This window comes from Chenopodium quinoa, unplaced genomic scaffold, assembly GCF_001683475.1.
Source record: "Chenopodium quinoa cultivar QQ74 unplaced genomic scaffold, ASM168347v1, whole genome shotgun sequence".
NCBI lineage: Eukaryota > Viridiplantae > Streptophyta > Magnoliopsida > Caryophyllales > Amaranthaceae > Chenopodium > Chenopodium quinoa.
Genome location: NW_018743196.1, coordinates 783149 through 801265, shown reverse-complemented (window position 1 = coordinate 801265; position 18117 = coordinate 783149). Strand labels below are relative to the sequence as shown.

The following is an 18117-nucleotide window of genomic DNA, read 5'->3' as shown; positions in this document are numbered from 1 at the left end:
CATATATTGCATACAGCCAAGCTCTATCTTATTGGAGTTTGAGCTTTTAGTTGCGCTAAAAAAAAATTAGGATGTTTAATCTAACTCGCTTTTAAAAGTATTTAAGTTGAGGATATGGAGTTTTTAAATGAGTTTTAATCTTTTATACAAGTATATTGTTTGATATGATTGGCTATTTAGTTTCAAGAATTTTCACAATTTCAATTTTATTTCATCTTTAAAGTAATTAGGCTGAGAATATCAAGCTCGTGAATAACGTGGTTGCACGATCTTAATGATGAAAGTTCGAGTTTAACTCTTTTTAGGTGGATTCTATTAAAACTCTCTAATTAAAAACCAAACAACAGATTTGAATCATGTTATCATCTCGTATTAATTAAGTTGTGCTATTATCCAACTTCAATTCTTAATTTTAAGTCAATTATCATATACTGAGTAAGAATTGAAGTACAAGCAGTAACATTATGCAGCATCATGAAACGTTACAAAACAAAGAAATCAATCTAATTGATGATAAAACTCAGTGACTTTCCATTTTCTTCAAACTCTGGCCTCAAATACAAACTTTATACAGAAAGTTAGAAAATGCTCCTAGCCTTCTTCACTGTTTATTCTTCTTAAACAGCTGCACACGAAAACATTATATCGAATTTGCATTTGTCGTTCAGCACTTCCCTTTAGCCAAAGTGTTGTACAAGTCATCAATTTCGGCCTGTACATGGTTTGAAAGATAAATCAGGAAATATCGCGTGAAATCAAAGCTACTTGTGGAATGAATAAAGTGTTTAGTTTGTTACCTGATAGTGTTTTAACATTTTATCCCTTCTCTTCTTCATAGTTGGTGTCATTAAGCTTGGTATTAATTCAAAGGTCTGAGGTTCTATAACAACTCCCTTGACATGCTCGAAACCTCTAAGCTGTTACAAGAATGATTGACATGTTCAGAGATCTACTCGTGTTAGATAAGTTTAGTATATATAAGAAGGTTGTATGCACCTTGTTTCTTTCCGCAGCAACTGTAAGCTCAGAGAGGACATAATTTCTGAACTCCTTAAGGGAGCAGAAGTCAGTGAATGTGCCTTTACATCCATTTTGAGCTGCCCATTTCTTCGTATTATCTTCATTTGGCACCACAACAGCAACCAACATCGACTTAAAGCTATCTCCATAGACCCAAATCTTCATAAAGACACCAAAAAAATTAGTTCCTAGAATAAGAAAGACCTTAGACTATTAACTGTGATGAGATTTAATTACATATATCAAATAGATAAGCACAGAAGAAGAGGTTATAAGTTATCTCAGAAGAGGCTTTACATCTTCAACAATGGGAGTAATGCTGTATACTTTCTCCAAGTACTCAAGCGCGACATACTCTCCTTGTGAGAGTTTTATCAGATTCTTCTTTCTATCAATGATCTTTATTGTTCCATTAGGAAGCATCTCACCAATGTCACCTGACAATTTATAAAGAAAGAATTTATGTAAATTTTTAAGCTAAGGAAAGAAATCTGACAGAAGCAGGAACCAGGCAGACGCTTAACCTGAATGAAACCACCCATCTCTGATAGACTCTGTAGTTAACTCAGGGTTTTTGTAGTATTCAGAAAACAGTGTTTTTCCCCTCAAGCATATCTCCCCGCGTGGGGGATCAGCCAGTGGGTGGTACCCCATCTCCGGAACCTCTTCAAGGCGCATTTCTGTGTATACAGATGGAGCACCGACAGCTCCTAGCATCGACATTTCATCAGGGTAGCAAACTGTGGACAATCCACAGGTTTCTGTCAATCCTGCACAAAAACCAGAAATTTGATCAATGCAATGCCTATCTATAAGAAAAACTTAAAATGAAGTTTACAAGTCAAATTATATTACAGATGAAGGAATAAGCAGGCTAAAGTTTTCCTTTACCATAGCCTTGAAGTACAAAACAACAGCAAGTAACCCGCAAAAACTCCTCCACTTCTTCGCTCCAAGGTGCAGCTCCACATACCATAAGCCGAACCCTACCACCTAGCTTGTTCTTCACCTAAATTAGTTGCAGACATTGTACTATGAGTAGAGCATTGCAGTACAAATAATAATAAGTGTCACACTCAGTTATAAATATAATTGTTCAGCTGAAAATAACACATGAAGCACTGAAATCAGTAAACAAGAGCTGATAAAAGTTATATTCTGAAGAATATTAAAGCACAAAGTAGATCAGAATGTGAAATCAGATCAAAGGCAATAACCTTTCTGAAAGCTAGTAAATCTGCTAAAGGAGATGCATGCTTGTGCTTGTATCCTCGATTCATCCAGAATAATTTGCTGCACATTATAAACCACTTATCATAAGTATTTTGTTTGTGCTAGGGAACTAAAATGTAAACAGAACATTAGCAACTTACTATTTGTAAAGAAGGTGAAAAATCTTCCTCCTCCTCGGAATAAGATCTTCAATTGCCTTCTGTATGCCTGGTGAACACACAATTAATTAGTAAACTTCCATCGGTACAAGCCTGATCAAAGAGGGAGGACCGAGTATAAGAACATGCCTTCATACACACGGTCAAAAACTCTAGGTACACCAGCAAAAAAAGTTGGCTTTAACTCCATGAGGTCGTCACTGATTTCTTTTACATTCTGTATTGCAAGTCAACAACACTCATAAAACACGATATAAGCTGAGGAAACTTTTGTAGCAGAGTATTCTGTTTCTTGGTGGTACGTGTTATAAGATATGATATAATAGAGTAGCAAGAGTTCAAGAATACCCCGTGAAAGAAGCCAACAGAAGCACCCTTATGAAAAAAATATTCTTCTATCACGCGATCTAATATGTGAGCCAGGGGAAGGAAGGAAAGATACACATCATTTACTGTCATCTGTTCAAGAATACGTAATTAATCATATTATTGCATGATAAAGAGCCAAAGATCACAGAACTATGTATGCACGAGGTTGGTTAATGGTTACCTTGTCATCAAATTGTTCCAAGAAAAGATCCAACCCGCTTAAAAACATAGCCATGTTGTCATGTGTTAGAACAACACCTTTAGGATCTCCACTGGTGCCGCTGGTGTACATAATCGTACAAATATTGATTGGTTGTGGCGGAACAGTCTCTGATGGATTCTCCTTGCCCTATTAGAACATTATGACCAGATATATTGAAAGCCGATAAGGTTAACAGCCAACTACTAACTTAGAACACAAGTTAAAAACAAAGCACACAGTCTGACCATTTGGAGATACTGATTCCAAGAGTACGCCTCAATTCCTGCATTACGAGCCTTGAGATTTTCTTCCTCAGTGAACGATGTAAAACAAACAATGGCTGCAATAATAATAATAATAATAATGTCATTAAAAATCCAACTTGTTAATTCAGTTCGTTTAAACAAACCAATTCTAAGGTTAAAGCATTTACACTTACATTTCAGCCTAGTAGTGGAAGAACAATCAGGGTTAAGTAGCTGTACACAACACAAGCACAACAGCGAATCAAGCCATACGAAATTAAACCTCTAAACGAAGCAAAAACCCGTACGAGTATAGAAATATAGAGTTGTTGTACACATACTTCGTTAACCTTAAGGGAATGGACGAAAACATAATCAATCTCAGCATGATCAATTATGTAATTTATAGCACCAGGACCTGATTAGACAATATAACAACAGTAGTTTAGATGAAATAATCTCATTAATCTTGTTTCAACAAATTAGTTTAGAGTTAATTAATTAATTCTTACCTAAGGTATCATAGAGAGGCACACATATCAAACTGTGAGCGTTACAAGCCTATACACAAAACAAAATTTTTTAAGGTACTATAATGTACTTAACATAGTATACGTATTAATTTATTCTTATAAAAATTTATGAAGCAAACTAAACTAACCTCCATTGCCATAATCCATTGAGGACAATTAACACCATATATTCCGACCTTTGCACCCTGTATTAATTTATGGTCAGCAAGAATATTGATCATGTAAGAATATATAACCGACAAAATATTATTAAAAATAATAATAATTATAATTCTTACAGGTTGAGCCCCACATGCCCGTAATGCTGAACCAATGTTTAGAACTTCTTCATAAACTTCCTTGTAAGTTTTCCAGACATAAGGCCCCCACTATTTAACATTTTCACCCAAAACTAATTAGCTAATACGAGTATTTACTAATATACTATGATCAAAATTACAGAAATTAAAATTAACCCTTTTTATTTATTTTTTTAAATTACTTTTGTAAGTTATTACCTTGCCACTGACCATTTCACGCCAACCCAACATATTATTTCCTGCATACTTTTCAGCTGATAGCCTACAAAATTAAAGATAAATTCGAATATATATTAGACGGAAATTGTCACGTCATTACTCAATAAAAGTCATCTCATTATCAGTGCAGTGTACTACGAAGGTGCAACCTTAGCTGATTACCATGAAAGGAACAAAAAAATCACTCATTTAACCAAACACAAAATCCTACCCTAGAGAAACTTAAAGGTGAAAAAACAATTTACCTGAAGGAATCCCAAGCAGTAGAAACATCAGGAAGAGGTGGTGGGAATTCATTCTTGGCGAGAAGATTCCGATAAATTGGACCGACGGCGGGGCGGCCGTCTTGTCCATCTCTTCCACTACCTACTTGTACTGAGAATCTCTTGGTGGTCATAGCTTATATATATGATTCACTGTGGTTCACCAACCTTAATTATGTTAATATTTGACCTCAAAAGAAGCATAGAATACAGAATCAAAAATATAGCCACATGTTGGTACGTACAATATTAACCATGATAGGTCAATTTTGTTTTCGTTGTTTTATTACTTTCTTTACAACATATACGTTAAAGATAAAGTTGATGAGGTCAGTTGGTAATAAATAAGTGGTGAATTCAAGCTAACTTTTTAAGGTCATTTAATAAAGCTGGTGAAAACTTCGTAAATAATGTGTGTGTTTCTACTTTATAACAATGCAACTTTGCATTGTGCATTGATCAATCACACTAATTTTGCTCAACCCTAATTTCCTCCTTGGTTATTTGCCTTACGGTTTTTGCAATACTAGTATGATCAAAACTAGCCAGTCAGTTGTTCACACGTAACAAATACATAAAAACGAACCATTTCTATCTAACACGCAAAAAGAAAGAAAAGAAAAACACTACCTAATTAATTAATAAATACCAAGTATAATTTAAAAGAAGCAATTTTTTTAAAAAAAGGAACAAAATTTACAAGGAAAAAAGGAGAGTGTAATGTATGAAGTAATGAGTTGGAGGCTGGTTGAACGTTGCGAAAGGCCGAATTATAATGTAATGATGAGTATAGCTGAGGGATGTATGATATCTACTACTCGTACATAAGATGATGAATTTATAAGATGAATTTATAAGATGAATTGATGACCCAAACAAAATGGGGTGTTTGGAATTAGATGGATGAAATTAGGGAGTTGAGGAAGAAAAGGACAGGTTAGTTGAGAAGGCATTTAAAGTGCTTTGTGTAGTTAATAAAAAAGAGGATATGTACACCATCTCCTCAGACTTCTCAATAAGTTCTCATCAATGTGACGTTCCTTTTTTCTTTTCGACGTTGATCATTTTTTTGTTGGAAACCAAACTTCCAAATACAAGTGCGTTTTTATTTTTATGTTATCGATCATTTCAAAGTATTCGTACATGAGATGATTTTTACTTTCATGTTTTTAGTAATGTACTACGAGTATAGGTTTTTAATAGTGTGTCTATAGAAGGCTACAAGTTTGGTTTGGCCATATGTTGAATATTATTGTTTGATTGTTTGTAATTATGCACTAATCCAATATCCTAATCTTTCTTAATTAGCCAGTTTGAAATTAGTTGTCGCACTTTCTAGTGTTACTATATTATCAATTCCATATTAAGTTTTTGAAATGTAATTAATGTGAGGATTTAAATGTTTGGTGAAATGTCATGCACTTAGTAATTGCATTATAACTACTTGACAATGCAAAGTATCTACCTTGTACTAATTAAGCTACACAAATTTAAATTAGTATGTAGGACTATTAGGGCACATCAATGGACTTGCATTGCATTTCGATCACCTAAACTCTTTTATGATCAAACAATCAACAGCATTAATAAATGTTGTAGGAACAGATTGATCGAGCAATTCCTTTCACATACATATGGTTCTTTAATTTGATTATATAGAAAAGCATTGATTATATATTATTGATCGTTTGATATAGCTAGGTGTGCTATGATATATGGCCAAAGAAGCTACGGGTTTAAATTGGTAGATATGGTATTGTTATGAAATGGACTGCTGATTTTGATTTGGATTGCCATTTTGCTGTGTTTTAATTTGTTTGATTGCTATCCAATTCAATGTTGATTGTAATATCTATATATCTATCTATCTATCTTATTAGCTTGCACGTTGCTGCGCTGGTTGAAGCCCTTCTAGGATAGGCTTCCATTAATTCGCCGCTAATTTTTCAAACATTAAAGTTATTACTTAATTCTAATAGACTAAGTTTAATGATAATAAGGTAGCACAAGCTAAGCTAGATTATGACATGAGTTAAGTGTGCTCCGCAGATGCTGCCACACAGAATATGTGTGAAAGAATTCCCAATTGTAATCACAAATTTAGGGAAGTTAACAAGTCTAATACAGTTAATTAGCCTTCTTAGCGATATACGTTATTGTAGTATGGGTTGTTGAGTAATGAATACGGAGTACTATTTTCTCTATTAACAACTAATGATATGATAAAATTTCTAGTACAAATGCACTTAACAATTAACTTGCACAACTCTACTTAATTAGTTCAAATTCATGTAAATTCAACATACCAATCAATTCAGCATAAGCAAATCTTTAGCAGTTCCGCATGCAAGTCTTTAATTAACTAATTTAGTTGACATCTGCCAAGGGTTATGTGTCTCATACGGTCGTACCCCATACGTTACAATTCAACAAATATTTATTAGCATGCAGTTTTCATCTTTCAATTAACAAAATATTGTAATGCATATCTACTTTTCAATGATTAATTGCGCCAAAAATAGCAGTATAGTGGAAAATGAGTGAGAGGGACCAACTTAAGGGTTTTAGACTTTTAGTAGGTTACTTATTAATTTTGTATTAAATTATTACACCAAAAACATGTGTATTAAAATAAATATGATTTTTTTGTAGATGCATAATTTTTTAGTAATAATAATGAAATATCCTTTGTTAAACATCTAAAAACAACAAAAATAGCCTTTTTTTTTTTTTTTTTTAATTTTCTTACAACAAATAGTTAGTTGCACTCTCTCATTCCTCAATTTACATATTGCTTGCTAAAGTAAGGTATTTATATTAAATTCAAGAAATAAGGAGTGTAGATGTCTAGGGGTAAATTAAATAGTTAAAGGAATTTCTAAAAACCTGTTGATAGTGGGAGAGAAAATGTAAGGGAGATAACTAGTAAAAAGGATTCACATCACATGCATGTTGCATAATATAATATATATGTTATTTGAGGATGTGAAAAGCATTAATCTTGATTTCAAAATATCAGCAAATGAATTCAACGATTATACGAACTAGTGTGTGTTTTCCAAGGGATTGTGTGAACCCTTCTCTTCCACGTAAGTAGTCACCAATTGTTGTCTGGTACGATATACTGTATATGTTATGATTGGAATTTGGAAGGATTAAATTCTTTTTATGCTGTATTTGATTATTTGAACTATTTCCATCAAAGGTTATATTTGGCCTACGTGCTACCTTAGCATCTTTTAATGTGTTCATACTTTGGATCGGTACAAGCACCTAATTATTAGTAGATTGTAGATGGATTGGATACATGTTGCTTTCAATGCTATTAACAACTTTAACGTGTCTAATGGGTACATGTTGTGAACTACATCAAAAGAAAAACACTTTTTCTACTTTTGTGCTTGATAGTTGATACTGTGATTCTATCATTGTTACTATACACTATAAACATGCAAGAATATTCAATTCCATCCCCCACATAAACTCTTACGATTAGATTACTTCATTGTTACTAGCTCTTTTAGCTTATTTATATGCTTAAACATATAATCAACACTTGCTTGCTTGGTTCGTTGTTCTACGTATAAACTTACTTGGTCGTCACATTTTTTGTCTTTTAACAGTGTTTTTTAATTGCTCTATTATTGTCTTTAGTCATATTAACAAATAATAAGGTTGTGTTCATTAAAATAATTCAATGTGAAATTGTGATACATAGAGATGTTTTGGTCTCCACCTCATCAAGTTTATATTTAAATGAGGTCTGTCTGATACACTAAATATGAAAGATACCTTTGACATTAAACTCCGACTAAATTAATTTGATACGAATGGAGCACATAAAACCTTCCCATTAGACGTCCCCTTCAATAACAGATTTATTATGACTCATCATTCTCATAACCAAAAGATTTTCAATAATAATTATGAATATTGTCATCACACATCCCTATAAATATATAGAAAGGCAATCTCATTATCTGATAATACTCGTCACTTATTATACACAAAACTCTTCTACTTATTATTTTCTTTTGGTTCTCCACCTTATGCTAAAGATAATGAGATAGTTGTTCTCGAGAACACCCCTAGGGTAGCTCACGTTCTTTCTTTTGCAAGTCATATAAGGTAACGACTTTAATTTGGTAAGACTCCTAAACTTTTCTTCGTTAATCTCTTCACATAAATCAGAATTAAATACTAAAGAGGAAATTTTTCTTGTTTTTTTTTTTTTACTTGGAATTTATGAGTTACAATAATGTATTACTTGGTTCTTCATTCTGACATATTACAAGTTACTTAGTGTTATACGAGGTGTGGATTCGATCTATAGATAACTTGAGGTTGGTGGCTTCAATTACTGAGATCAGTTATATCGCCAACGACTCTATCACAACATGCATGTGTAATGTGTAATTGCGTATGTATCACCAATCAAATTCTGAAAATGTGTGTAAAAAAATACTAGTGTAATTTGGCCCCCAATATAGAAAGTCTGAAAGCAGAATACAAGTATAAAAATATAAGATCTGTCTAATATCTTCACTTAACAAAATTACATTTTCTTTACAGGAAAATTAAATTTAAAACTTAAGTGATTATATATCTAATTTCCACGCTATTACAAACTGTATTAGATTAATTTAAGCATGCGACATTAATACAAGCAAAGACATTCAGTCATAAACTATTACTATATTAAGTTTTACCGAAATTCTTAATTACAACATGCTTGTATCATCTCATTTGTATGTTGTTTAAGACGAGATTGACGGCCACCATGCTACTTTTGATTGCTTCATATTTCAAGTGGAGTGCATAGTGCATTAATTGAGGAATGTTCAATTAGTCCTTCTACTATTGCGTGGGAAGGAGGGGAATTGAACAAGTGCAATAATGCAATAAAAACAATTGAATAGTATGATTTTTTAGGTACTTCAGTTGGTTGGTTGCTCACTTATATACATACACATATGTAAGTTATTACTCCCTCCGTCCCATAATACTTGGGACGTTAGGATGAACACATAGTTTAAGAAAATTATAAGTGCATCCATTTAAAACATTTTTTACGAGTATTATATGAAGGATTATCTTTTATTATATTTAAATATTGTAAGAAAACAAATGTAGGGAAGGTGGGGGTAGTGAGGACTATGAGGAGAGAAAAAAAATGTAGGAACTAATTGGTTTTTTGGGTTTGTTGTCTCAAAAAGAGTATTAGAAAATATTTTATATTAAGTAATGTATTAAGTATTTTGAGATGGACGAAAATGAAAATTGTGTTAAGTATTATGTGACGGATAGAGTATTATATGAACTGCTGAAAAAAGAGAAATTACTATGCTTGATTGTTAAAAAGGAACTCAACTAATATAATAGTCTAATCACAAAGTACGTTAGTGTGCTCGAATTATGTATTAACATGTATCACCTTTGCAATGTGTTTATACTTTATTGGTCAATAAATGAACGAAACATGTTGTACATTGCTTACGATCTGATCACTCTGCTAGCTAGCTCCATGTTAATTGGACCATTTTAATTAAGACAATCCATGCATATTGCCGTCTACATGCATTCTCTGATTTGTTGCCTTCTTGGCTGGCAACGGTGGCGTAATTGTAACAATACTGTGGTGAAAGTCAAATTGTTACAAATAATATTACGTTCTCGATCTTATCTTAATTAATATAGTTGAATTATATGGATTGAAATGAAGTAAATGATAGTACGTAATAATGTACTACGTACGTTCATACGCAAGATTAAATGAATAAGTACTTTGTCAAAACCTCCATAAGCATGGCTGCATGGGTGTAACAAATTGATTGCACAAAAATAGCATAAAACTCTATTCTTCTTCAAGGTACAGCTTGTCTTTGGATCTCTCTCATCAATCAATATAATCACTATCCATTGCAATCAACTATTAATTCAGTAACTAGTCCTAACAGCTTACTTTACTTAACTTGTTCATGCATGGTTGTATGATTTCTTATAATAACCGTGTTTGTGCCTTCAATTTAATTTGGTAAATTCTTTATGTATAAATACGGATGTAAGGCAAACAAGTGAGTTGAGTTAAATAAAAATTCCCCTGTAAAATGTTTGCATTATCCACCCTGATAGTGATACATACTTTCCCTACTAGCTGTACGGTGGATGGACCATAATGAGTAAGAATGTTATGGACTTAAATATATATTTAGTTGATGGGGGGTTTTGATTGTAACTACTAACTAGTGAGGTGGTTCGAATTTCCCTTGGTAACTAACTAACTGTGTTTCTATAAATACCAGTACTAAATATTGATACATGCCAATTGCCAATTGGCCATATTTCATGTGGACCATTATTATGTTGACACCGCTGAGACGTTATTGATAGTCTTGTAGAAATTATGTACTTCTTCCGATTCTATTTAGTTGGCACGTTCAATTTAGACACACATATTAAGGAGAGGAGAGAGAGTGAGAGAGAATGATAAAACAAGTGGGGTACACTTAAAAAGCAAAGTAAAACTTACCCAAAAAGGAAATGTGACAACTAAAAAAAACTTGCTAAAAAGAAATACGTGTCAATGAATAAAAAACGGAGGTAGTATTATATAACATTCATTTTGAAGAATTTTCGAATTTTAGATGCGAAAAGGAAAGGAGCCAATATGTTTCCCATGGACCTCGAAAACCTCCGAATACCAATTGTATGGTTAAAACTGCTCACTTTGCCTCTTAACTATTTACTAATCTAGCTTGTTATGAAAACATATTTTCTCATTAGCTTATTGTCACAATGGGCCTTTATATGGCCAAGACAAAGGATGGATGTATATAAAGTCAAACAAGTGTAACAACTTTATATGACCCTTAGTGGCCTTAGATGCATCCCAAACCATTACTTGATTTTTCAGCACCCAGTCTCAAAATCTCTAATAACATTCATTTCAAACAACCTTCTGTGAATCTCATGTGCATACATTTCCATTACTTGATTTTTCAATGTTATTATGTGTTAAAATATCAGAAAAGATTCCAAGTATAATTGTATGAATGATCTGAGAAAGGAACAAAATGGGCTACAAGCCTGGCCTCATTGTTCCACCATCCATAGATTCCACACAATAATTCTTTGTGCATCATAAAGTATATATGCCCTACAATGTACTTGAATAAGTTACGCGGAAAGCGCAAGTGGATTGGTTGCGCTGCTATAGGCAGCACAATTGATTGTGTTGCACGCGGTATTATGGTAAGTCATATTTTTATGAAATTCTGAATATTCCACAAGCGCTTCATTAGTAGTTAATTAACCTAATCGAGTCTACTCAATGAAACTTTAGACTATAGTCCATGACCGTGCAACTAACCTGGTGTGAAAATTCAGACTGTGATCCACATATAACTGAAGCTTACCACGGAACTTTATGATAATATATAACAATCATATATGGTTGCAAACGTCATTATATGACCCTGAGATGTATCCTCCAATATCTTAAGAATTTTTGACACCGGGTCCCGGTATCATCAAAATTGCTCAAAAAACGTGGATAATAGCCTTTAATTTTTGAATTTTTTTACTTTTATTGGCCCGAAAAAAAATTGCCGAGATGTTTACCATGGACCTTAATACCCTCCGAAAGTCCAATTGAATGGAACCATCTAATTTGCCTCTATACGTTCAATATACCCGTTTACAACTTACACCGATTTCATAAACTCCAACCTACCACGGACATTTATGACGACATATAATGGAGATATATAGTTCCAGACGGTATTATATTACCTCGAGATGTATCCCCTATATCTCAAGGCTTTTCAACACCAGGTCCCGAAGCCTACAAAATTGCTCAAAAATCGTGGATAATAGCCTACAATTTTGTACATTTTTTTTTATTTTTGTTGGCCAAGAAATAAAAATTGCCAACATGTTTACCATTTACACTAATATCCTTCGTTCGGGAGTCAAATTGGGTGTGTGAAACCATCCAATTTTCCTTTAAACGGTCAATTTACTCGTTTACAACGTAACTTGCACCGATTTCAATTATAAACTCATGCTTATCACATACATTGGTGACAACATATAATAATCATATATGGTTCCAAACAACATTATATGACTCCGGGATGTATCCCCTAGAATCTTAAAACTTTTCGACACCGAGTCCCGATACCTCTAAAATTGCTCAAAAAAACGTGGACAATAGCCTTCAATTTTTTAATATTTTGACTTTTATCAGTTCGGAAATAAAAATTGCCGAGATGTTTACCAAGGATCCTAATACCCTCCGGGAATCTAAATGGGTGGGTGGAACCATCCAATTTGTCTTTAAACGGTCACTTTATCCATTAGCAACTTGCACTGATTTCATAACCTCTAACCTTCCAAAGACATTTGTGACAACATATAAATGATATAATGTTCATATATGGTTTCGAACGACACTATATGACCCCGATATATATCCCCTAGTATCTCAAGAATTTTCGACACTAGGTTCCGAAACCTCCAAAAAATTGCTCAAAAAGCGTGGATAATAGCCTTCAATTTGAAAACATTTGACTTTTTTTTTCCCAAAAATAAAAATTTCCAAGATGTTTAGCATGAACCCAAATACCCTTTCAAAATCAAATTAGGTGTGTGGAATCATCCCATTTACCTTTAAACGATCAAATTACCTGTTTACAACTTACATTGATTTCATAAATTAAAGTTTAAAACAGACATATATAACAACATATAATAATCGTATATGGTTCCAAATGACATTATATAACCCCGAGATGTATCCCGGGGCCCCTACTATCTTAAGACTTTTCAATACCGGATCCAAATACCTCTAAAATTGCTCAAAAAACGTGGATAATAGGCTTTAATTTTTGAATTTTTTGACTTTTATCGGCCCGGAAATAAAAATTGTTGAGATGTTTACTAAGGACCCTAATACCCTTTGGGAGTCTAATAGGGTTGGTGAAACCATCCAATTTGACTTTAATCGGTCAATTTACCCGTTTAAAACTTGTACCGATTTCATAAACTCTAACCTACCACGAACATTCATGACAACATATAATGGTCATATATAGTTCTAAACATTATTATATGACCCTGAGATATATCCCCTACTATCTCAAGAATTTTCGACAGCAACGGGGCGCGAAACCTCCAAAATTGCTCAAAAAACGTGGATAATAGCCTTCAATTTTTGAATTTTTTACTAAAATCGATCCGGAAATAAAAACTGCCGAAATGTTTACCGAGGACCCTAATACCCTCTGGGAATTTAACTGAATGGGTAAAACCATCCAATTTGCCTTGAAACGGTCACTTTATCCATTAGCAACTTGCACTGATTTCATAAACTCTAACCTTCCACATAGTGAAAAAATATATTGGTCATATATGGTTTCAAACGGCACTATATGACCCCGATATATATACCACTAGTATCTCAAAACTTTTCGACACCAGGTTCCAAAGCCTTTAAAATTGATCAAAAATCGTGGATAATAGCCTTCAATTAAAATTTTTTTGACTTTTTTTATACCAAAAATTAAAATTGCCAAGATGTTTAACATGAACCCTAATACCCTTTCAAAGTCAAATTAGGTGTGTAGAATCATCCAATTTGCTTTTAAACGGTTTATTTACCCATTTACAACTTGCACCGATTTCATAAACTAAAGGTTAAAACAGACATATATGACAACGTATAATAATCATATTCTTTTAGTTTTTCTTTCTATCTACTCTCTATCAATTTTATTATTTTGTTTTTTCCTTGTTACTTAATACTACTATTCTCTCTCTCTTAATTATTGTTCTTTATCATGTCTCCTTTAATTGCTTTGTTTAGTTTATATTTAATTATGTGTGAGTAGTTTAATTTCTAGGGTTTTGGGGATCCATAAATAATATGAAGGGTAATTTACTGTTGTTAATTGTCAATGATAGATTAATTTTCTATTGATTGATTTAATGCTCTGTGACTAGATTAGGCCTGATCTTTTATGCATGAGTTTGACAATATTGATTCGATATTCGACAGATGAGAATTGATGTTTAGGTCTAGTTTTAATAGGCAGGTTAATTTATAAATGGTTAAGTCGAGATTCGAAAGATGATATTTAATACCGGTAAATTAATTATGTGATTGTAATACATAGCAAAAGCCCTTTATGATCTGATTAATTTATGCATTGATGATTGATTATTATGTTTTACCCTGAAATATTATTTATTGGTGAACCTATGCCCTAGTCCTTTTATTCATTGTTTCTCCTCCTACTTTTATTCTTTCCCACTTTTACTCTTAGTAGTTTAGTTTCCTTCGATTATTATATTTTGGTTACTTAATAATCTAGATTATATTAATTAATTAGGAATAGAAAGACTCGTTTCTCTGTGGATTCGACCCTACTTCCCTATCTACATTAGTTAGAGGATTTAGGAATTACTTTTGATTAGGGGATACGACTTTACCCTGTCATTTACCAAGGACCCTAATACCCTTTTGGAGTCCAATTGGATTAGTGAAACCATCGAATTTGACTTTAAACGGTCAATTTACCCGTTTACAACTTGTACCGATTTCATAAACTCTAACCTATCACGAACATTTGTGACAACATATAACGGTCATATTTAGTTCTAAGAAATAATATATGATCCTGAGATATATCCCCTAGTATATCAAGAATTTTCTTAAAACCTCTAAAATTGTTTTAAAAACGTGGATAATAGCCTTCAATATTTGAATTTTTTTACTCTAATTGGTCTGAAAATAAAAATTTTCGAGATGTTTAACAAGGAACCTAATACCCTCTGGGAATCTAAATGGGTGGGTGGAACCATTCAATTTGCTTTTAAATGGTTACTTTATCCATTAGCAACTTGCACTGATTTCATAAACTCTAACCTTCCATAGACGGTTGTGACAACATATAATGGTCATATATGGCTTCAAACGGCACTAATTGAAACCAATATATATCCCCTAGTATCTTAAAAATTTTCGACACCAGGTCCCAAAACCTTCAATACTAATTTTGACTTTTTATTTCTCAAAAATAAAAATTACCAAGATGTTTAGCATGAACCCTAATACCCTTTCAAAGTCAAATTAGGTCTATGGAATCGTCTAATTTTCCTTTAAACGGTCTATTGACCCCTTTACAACTTGCACCAATTTCATAAATTAAAGCTTAAAACAGACATATATGACAACATATAATAATCATATATATGGATCCAAACGACATTATATCATCCCGGGATGCATCCCCTACTATCTTAAAACTTTTCGACACCAGGTCTCGATACCTCTAAAATTTCTTAAAAAACGTGAATAAAATATTTAACCTAGGGTCTTAACACTTTTCGCCACCGGGCCCCTTAACCTCAAAAATTCCACAAAAAGCGTGGATAGCCTTCAATTTTGGAATTTTTGACTTTTTTTCGCCCGGAAATAAAAATTGCCGAGATGTTGACCATGGTCCCTAATATCCTCCGGGAGTCCAATTAGGTGGGTGGAACCATCCAATTTGCCTTAAAACGATCAATTTACCAATCCGCAACTTGCACCGATTTTGTGAACTCAAGCCTACCACAGACATTTATGACATCATTTAATGATCATATATAGTTCCAAACGGCATTATATGACCCTAAGATGTATCCCCTAGGGCCTCAACACTTTTCTCCACCGAGCCCCGTAACCTCAAAAATTCCTCAAAAAGCATGGGTAATAGCCTTCAAATTTGGAATTTTTTGACCTTTTTTCGCCCAAAAATAAAAATTGCCGAGATGTTTACCATGGTCTCTAATATTCTCCGGGATTCCAATTGAGTGGGTGGAACCATCCAATTTTCCTTAAAACGATCAATTTACCAATTCGCAACTTGCACCGATTTTGTGAACTCAAGCCTACCACGGACATTTATGACATTATATAATGGTCATATATGGTTCCAAACGGCATTATATGATCCTAAGATGTATCGCCTAGGGTCTTAATACTTTTCGCCACTAGGCCCCGTAACCTCAAAAATTCCTCAAAAAGCATGGATAACAACCTTCTATTTTGGAATTTTTTGACCTTTTTTTGCCGGAAATAAAAATTTTCGAGTTGTTTACCACGGTCCCTAATATCCTACGAGAGTCCAATTGAGTAGGTGGAACCATCCAATTTGCCTTAAAACGGTCAATTTATTAATTCGCAACTTGCACCTATTTTGTGAACTCAAGCCTACCACGGACATTTGTGACATCATTTAATGGTTATATTTGGTTCCAAACGGCATTATATGACCCTAAGATGTATCCCCTAGGGTCTCAACACTTTATGACCCCGGGCCCTGTAACCTCAAAAATTCCTTAAAAGGTGTGGATAATAGCTTTCAATTTTGGAAATTTTTGACATTTTTTCGCCAGAAAATAAAAATTACCGAGATTTTTATAATGGTCCCTAATACCCTTTGGGAGTCTAAATGGGTGGGTGGAACCATCCAATTTGCCTTATAACGATCAATTTACACGTTTTCGTACACTCCTCCTGTACTGGCTTTAAGCTTTCACGGGTCTTGTACGTAGTCGAATAATGGTCATATATGGGTCGAAACAATATTATATGTCCCCGGGATGCATCCCGTAATGTTCCGTGAAATTCCCACACCAGGTCCCGACACATCCTAAATTGTTCCGATTTCGTGTTTTATAGCCTTCATATTTGGCTTCCATATATCATTTTTTCACCCGACAAGATTATGCATCTAAGTACTTCCTTGGGTTCCCAAAGGCCCTTGGGAGTCATAAACAGTGTCCGGAACCATCTAATTCATCCTTAAACTTCATGTCTTAAGGGCCTTCGGAGTCGTAAATAGTGCTCAGAACCCGATACGCCTTGTCCTTGGGTGCACATGTCTTATGCACATGCCACACGGCCCCTTGCCCACTTGTACCATCCAACATCCCAACACTTAGGCTTTGTGACACCTCTTAATCCCGCACTTAGCCTTTTTTAACATACGAGATGCATTGCTAACCTCGTTTTCTAAAATATAGGTGTTTTTAGGGAATAGTGTGGGGGGAGGGGCGAATCGAAGTGACATAGGGCTGAATCTCAATATCTACCACGCGACCTTAGCCTACTGCACGTGCCGAAACCCCTATTGTAGGATGGCATCGGGCGGTGGGCGTATGCGTCGCTTCTGGCCCGGATTTTGACTTAGAGGCGTTCAGTCATAATCCAGCACACGGTAGTTTCGCGCCACTGGCTTTTCAACCAGGCGACGCATGCGCCACACGGCCCCTTGCCCACGCCCAAAGAAGAAACCCGACGCCGAAGCTCAAACCCCACGCCCAAGGAAGAAACCCATGCCCATCATGAAACCCCACACCGAAGCTCAAACCCCACGCCGAAGCTCAAACCCCACGCCCTAGGAGAAATCCCACGCCTACTATATCAACCCTACGCCCAAAACTCAAACCCCACGCCTACTGTATCAACCCCACGCCCAATGAAGAACCCCATGGCCTAGAAAGAAACCCCACTCCCAATGAAGAAACT

General features: G+C 34.2%; 1 protein-coding gene across 3 annotated transcripts; it reads right to left on the bottom strand.

Annotated features, from left to right (window-relative positions):
* Positions 1-442: 442 nt before the first annotated feature.
* Positions 443-5469, bottom strand: LOC110732999 (long chain acyl-CoA synthetase 1-like). 3 transcript variants are annotated; one of them, XM_021913001.1, is made up of 20 exons: positions 4787-5469; positions 4524-4694; positions 4258-4321; positions 4039-4128; positions 3889-3945; positions 3740-3788; positions 3569-3645; positions 3422-3461; positions 3228-3322; positions 2962-3129; positions 2760-2870; positions 2541-2628; positions 2394-2460; positions 2238-2313; positions 1912-2029; positions 1545-1790; positions 1318-1457; positions 997-1179; positions 798-917; positions 443-712 (listed from the first exon to the last, which is right to left on the bottom strand). In XM_021913001.1, exons 2-20 carry the CDS (start codon positions 4673-4675, stop codon positions 665-667), a joined length of 1989 nt encoding a protein of 662 aa, XP_021768693.1. In that variant the 5' UTR covers positions 4676-4694; positions 4787-5469; the 3' UTR covers positions 443-664. The 3 variants fall into 3 exon arrangements, with proteins under 3 accessions (XP_021768693.1, XP_021768691.1, XP_021768694.1); XM_021912999.1 differs by having other exon boundaries at positions 5172-5468; XM_021913002.1 differs by having other exon boundaries at positions 5242-5468.
* Positions 5470-18117: the final 12648 nt, after the last annotated feature.